General features: G+C 32.9%; 1 protein-coding gene across 2 annotated transcripts; it reads left to right on the plus strand.

The window, feature by feature from the left end:
• The first annotated feature begins 807 nt into the window (after nucleotides 1-807).
• Nucleotides 808-2,357, plus strand: LOC124898123. Of its 2 annotated transcripts, none has more exons than XM_047411758.1 (2): nucleotides 808-968; nucleotides 1,957-2,357. In XM_047411758.1, exon 2 carries the CDS (start codon nucleotides 1,958-1,960, stop codon nucleotides 2,222-2,224), a length of 267 nt encoding a protein of 88 aa, XP_047267714.1. In that variant the 5' UTR covers nucleotides 808-968; nucleotide 1,957; the 3' UTR covers nucleotides 2,225-2,357. The 2 variants fall into 2 exon arrangements, with proteins under 2 accessions (XP_047267714.1, XP_047267715.1); XM_047411759.1 differs by lacking the exon at nucleotides 808-968 and adding an exon at nucleotides 975-1,157.
• The last annotated feature ends 3,893 nt before the right edge of the window (nucleotides 2,358-6,250 follow it).

The raw sequence follows: 6,250 nt of genomic DNA on the forward strand, positions 1-6,250 counted from the left end.
ATTTATCATGGACATAAATTTTCATTTTTCCTAACAAATTTATCATGGACAAGTTATTAAATATGTTGACACTCTCGTTCTAACTTAATACATGCTTAATTATTAAATAAAAAAATATTTTTATATTTAACTAAAAATATTTATAAATTTATTTTTTTAAAAAATATAATTTGACTCCTCAAATATTAATGATACTAAATAATGAAAAATGAGAGTAATTCTTTTTCATATTTTTTGATGATGAATTTTTTTTAACAAAAAAATGAGATTATCAATATTTTATGAAATTTAGAACAAAACAAGTAATTTAACTTGAATACTAGAGATTCATACACATTTAAGAAATATCAACATAAATTTTTAACATATATTTTTAGGAAAAAGAAATAATAAAATTAACAAAAAAAAATTAGTAGTAACTTTTTAATTTCTTTTGTATGATTTAATATTAAGGAAAATAATTAAGTTAAATATTGTGAAGGGTATTTTAATAAATAAATAATATATTTTTACAAATAATGAACTACATATTATTTTTAATACTACAAATCAAATAATTACTAAAAAATAATTTATTTTAAAATAATTAATCACAATATAACTTATTCCAATATAATTAATTCCGATATAACTTGTTTTCAAATCAAACGATCCTTAAAGAACCTTAAAAATGAGATTCAAATTACTGATACAAATGAGATTCAAATTACTGATACGACTAGAATAGGAGGACTCAATTATAAATGTTACCAAACTTTAGCCTTAGTTTATAACTTAAAAAAATACACCTACTAAAAGAAGATTCCTGATCATGACGGCAAAGCAATTGCCTGCCTTAAATTTCTTCTTACAATTGTTTCCTTTTATTACTATCCTCTTTTCACATTTCACACACACAAAAGAATCCTTTTCTCTCTCACAGATTAAAATCTTGGAGCAATTCCATCTGTTCCCACAACCAATCTTTGGTAAAAATTTCATTTCTCTTCTACTGCGCTTTACTCTTTTGGGTTTTCAAAGATTATAGTTTTATTGTGCTTTGCTGCCAAAGTTTGTAGTATTTTTTATCTGCCAAAATCAAACAACTTTTTGTTGACCTATTTCTGAATTCACGATCAAATTGACCGAGAGAGGGAGACTTTTTCTTGTTTTGATTGGTAATGATTCTAACTTTCATTCTATTGATTGTTGAATATTCAAGTTTATTATCCTATTTTCACACATCACCAAAAATCCTTTGTTCTTTAGCCATTAAAATCTTGCGAACCCCATAAGTCCCAACATCAATCTCTGGTAAAATTTGATCCTATCTTCTGCTTTTTACTCTTTTGAGTTTTCAAAGATTTGTAACTTTATTGTGTTTTCTTACCAAAATTGTACTCCCTCTGTTCCAATTTGTGGCTTTCAAATTTCAAAATTAAAATAGTTCTATCTTTGATAGTAACTTTTATCAATATATGTTAAATTGTCCATTGTTGTGACCGTTTTTTTTCCTATTGGTCGTTGAAGATTCAAGTTTATTTGTCCTCTTTTCACCTTCTCAAAAGACCTCTTATCTCCATCCATTAAAATCTTGCAAATCCCATCAATCCCAACACCAATCGCTGGTAAAATGTGATTCCTCTTCTACGACCTTTTTTCTCCTTTGGGTTTCTCAAAATTTGGAACTTAATAGTGGTTTGTGACCAGAAATTGTACTCCTGTCAATTTAGTGTAGTATCGTAATTTTCTTTATATACGGTCCTTCAAATATCTTGAATTTTAGTTGTAAATTATTGTTATATATAATATTTAAATTTTATTTCAAAAAATCTAAAATATTCATATCCCATTTCACAATCAACATTAAATTGTTTGAATCTCAAAATTTGAATGATATCATGTAAATTGAGACAAAATGAATAACATTTTTGCTATTGGTTAATAAAGATTCGATTGTATATATATTTTTTGAAGAATGGGAAGTCAAGGAAACAGTTGGGCAGATCAATGGGGCAGTCAAAATGATGTCGTAGAGGAAGATTTTGGTAAAAAGGGAAAAAGTAGCGGGAAGAAGATGGAAAAGGTGTTGGCAGTTGCATCGGCGAGTTTCGGAAAGGCAAAATCGGCAGCAGCAGTGGGGGCTGACAAGGCGAAGGCAGCGGTAGTTGTGGGTGCAAAGAAGGTGAAAAGTGGAACTTCGTCTGGGTTTAACTGGATTAAGGATAAGTGCCAGAAAAAGTGATTTTTGTAGATGAAGGATTTTGCATTTTGCATTTTGTGATCCATTGAATTAATCAAAGGGTTATATATACGTTGCACAAACTGTTCTGAGTTTTGAAAAATGAAATTTGGATGATTGCATTCTTTTTCGAAAATGCACTTGTTTGTTCAAGTTAGTTCTTTTCTACTCTATAGCGTTTTGAGCTCGCTTATGTTCTGAGATGGTTTGGAATGAGATTTTTTTCCGTGTTTGATAGAATGTATAAAAATTTATTCGCCTATCAATATCTATATATATATTATCCTAGTCTTAATGGTGGTATATTTCACTTTATTCTGTCTTAACGGTGGTATATTTCACTTGATAGAGGGTAAACTTGTTTGTTTGCATCTACTTCGGTAGCCACACGTACTATGATTTTAGTCTTCGCTTTTTCGCATTGAAACAGACACAAGCATATATAGAAATCGCTTTCCAACTTTGTATTTAACTCGTGCCACAAAGAAGCATACAAAATAACCTTACAAAAATCTGACCAAGACAACCAAATTTGGCTTGAGACAGCCCACTTGTGTCTATTTATAGGCAACAACTTCTATCACATGCAAGTCACATGCTCAACACATGTCTATCCTAAATTCAGTTGACATCCCCCAATTGCAAGTCACATGCTCAACACATGTCTATCCTAAATTCAGTTGACATCCCCCAATTGATAGGATAATTTGAAATTCAAATACAAATTACAACAGCAACAAAGCTATGCCACATCCAGGATGGTTGTTACTCTCCAATTACCGTCATGTGCAGGGCATACGCCCAATGTCAGCATATCCTTGGAAGTGCTTGTGCTAATTTCACATCAGGGCCCCCGACATCTGTGCACTCGCCTATGCCACTATTTTGTTAGCACACAAGATGCCTATGCCACCGTATAAAAATGAAAAGTGATTAATATGGATTTCGTTATTGCTCTTGCGCGGTCTCGCCATCAGTTTGATTTCATTTGGGTTATCGAGGATAGGATGACCAAGTCTGCTCACTTCTTGACAATGAAGACTAATTATTCGATAGAGGATTACGCTAAGCTCTTCATTGAGGAGATCGTGAAGTTGCATGGTGCTCTAGTTTCCATCATATCTGATCAAGATACTCAGTTCTCATCTCTCTTTTGATGCTCCTTTCAGAGAGGTTTGGGGACTAAGGTGAACCTTAGTATCGCTTTCCACCCTCAGACGGATGGACAGACAAAAACGATGATACATACTTTGGAGGATATGCTAAGGTCTTGTGTAATCGATTTTGGTGGTAATTAGGTTGACTATCTTCCTCTCATAGAATTTGCTTATAATAATAGCTGTCATTCTAGTATTGGGATGACCCCGTTTGAGGCTTTGTATGGTAGGAGAAGTAGTGTCACGACCCAAACCAAGGCCCTGGCGGCGATGAGCATCCCGAATCATAAAGTCCCGAGAGCCGTTCTAACTGACAATCATAAGCATAATTTAGAAACTATAAAATACGAAAACAAAACAAACGCAAACATAGTCATTTGATTATATCAACTAATAACACGACATAAGTTCAACAAGACTCAAAACCATCTATACAAGTCTGCGAAATCTCTACTGACAACTGAAAGCAACATCTGTCTGAAATCGGGACAAAACCCTCGATTGGACCATGAATTAAAAATAATAGAATAATCATGTAAGATAAGGCCTTCCAAAATAAGGGAGGCTCACCAACTTCAATCGTCTGATAATGATCTACTGCTTAGCGGGACCCCGGGACTGATCCTCAAATCTTAAAATATAGGGGGTCAATACAAATGTACCGGTACATAGAATAATCCAAAAACAAAATACATTTTTACACAACATAAGTGAGAGCATTTCATAAAACATATCATCTTAAAACATTTGAAACACATAAGCATAATGTGATAAATTTCAGAACACTTTTTTGAAATCATGACTCTACTCTTAGTTATTCTTCTGAGCTAGATGGTACACCCTACAATCTGTAATTTCACGGGTTATATTAAATTCGTCCTTGACTCGACGACCAAGCCCCCAATCCAAGTTTGCCGCATGAATGGGAGTATCTATAAGGGGGGACACGCAAGATCACATAGTAGGGTTTTAAAATCCCTAATTAAATCACATGTCATGGTAGTCACAAGGTCACAAAGCAGGGCTCCTAACCATAGTCCCAATTTGGGACGACATGAATCAAGGTACACAAGATCACAAAGCAGGGTACCATAATCCCGTGCCAACAAATCAAGATTTCTAGCTTTGAGTCTTTCAACTCGTACTTTCTTTGGGTAACCATCTAACTCTCTTTATGCCCATTTTTAACCTTTTATAAACATGCATCTTTCTGAATTCAAAATCTGAGTAAAATTAGTTTATTCTGAATCTGCTATGACATTCATCTGTTTGGTATTATCATACCAAGACTTGTAAGTTGTATGTCTAAACTATACACTGTTCTTCTTTAGAGTTTTCAATCAACTCAGACATTTGACCACCAAAAATATTTAAACAATGCAAGGGAGTCCTTATTTCAAAACATGTGCAAAACTTATTCAAAGATTCTCCCTTTTCAATATTTTAACATATGATGGTCAATTCCTTTATAACAATCCATGCAACTCTTTCTATTATCACCTTGAACATTTATAAATAAGAAAGTACCCTCTCTTCAATTCATAATCTATATCAAGTTCAAAATAATAGTAAAACCCTTATTTCATGCTTTAAAACATGCAATTAAACAACCTACAACATGTGAAATCAAAAGGCATCATAACATGAGAGGGGTTTCCTAATTCATGTTCTTGATTTAATCTTTACAAAACTCAAAATGCATACTTACATATACATGAGTAAAAATCAATTTTAAGGGGAGGCCTCAAGACCAAAATAATATATATATATATATATATATATATATATATATATATCATTGAAAAGGGTTTAATGATTTGGCTATTCAAAACAATTGTTCAAACCCTTGTTATAAACATCATAACATGCTTTAAAAGCTTAGCAAACCACAACTTATGCCCATAGAGTTTTTAGGACAGCCCCATGTATCTTATGTTCTTTATTTGAAAAATAGAACCCTAATCTTGATACTTTTCTTGGGAAATCTTGGATTGAAAAGCTTGAATTCTTACCTTGAAGGAAATTGTAATTTCTCCTTATTCTTGAGAGTGGAGAGGATTTGAGATGTTAAAAACTGATAGAAGATGGATTATATCGCTTACGATATGATTTAAACTCGTGGGGAAGGTTTTGGAGTGAGGAAAAGACCAAAATACCCCTAAAGAAACCAAAGAAAATTGAAAAAATTCCTCAGTTGACGACCAAGGTTTATGGCCCGTCACTTAGGTAACGACTCGTTACCTAAGTCATCACTTCAGGCTAGAATTTCATCCTTACTGTCCTAGGCTGACGAGTAAAGCTGATGGGTCGTCACTTAGTTGACGGCTCATCAGCTTAGTTGTCACTTAGTTGACAGACAGATACTTCAAAGTAAAATGAGCATAACTTTCTCCTCCGATATTGGATTAAGGTGAAATTAGTTGCGTTGGAAAGAGAACTCAAATATATTTATTTTGGTATAAAGTAATCCACGTAACTCATTATGTATATGGAATAATGGTCGTTTAAAGTTGACACAAGATGAAGTATTCACTAAAACTTAATCGATATAAATGTTCTCAACTCGTCTTTGAGTTAGGAGATATTTGTGACCTCAATTCATATTCAAAGGTATTCCCACGCTATAGAATTTATTATCACACATATATTAACAAAGAATCATTGGTTTTGGGTCCATACGCATAGGAGCGACGGTTTGCATTCTAGCCCAAAAATGCAGGGTATTACATTACCCCCTCTTGGAATCATTCATCCTCGAATGATGGGTAGGATTTTGTTGAAGCTATAGAAGTATGGAATAATAGACGTAATATCACATTAAGAATTTTATTTTCCTCAATGGAACATACATAAACATTCAATAAGATCTTCA

Source organism: Capsicum annuum, chromosome 4 (genome assembly GCF_002878395.1).
Source record: "Capsicum annuum cultivar UCD-10X-F1 chromosome 4, UCD10Xv1.1, whole genome shotgun sequence".
NCBI lineage: Eukaryota > Viridiplantae > Streptophyta > Magnoliopsida > Solanales > Solanaceae > Capsicum > Capsicum annuum.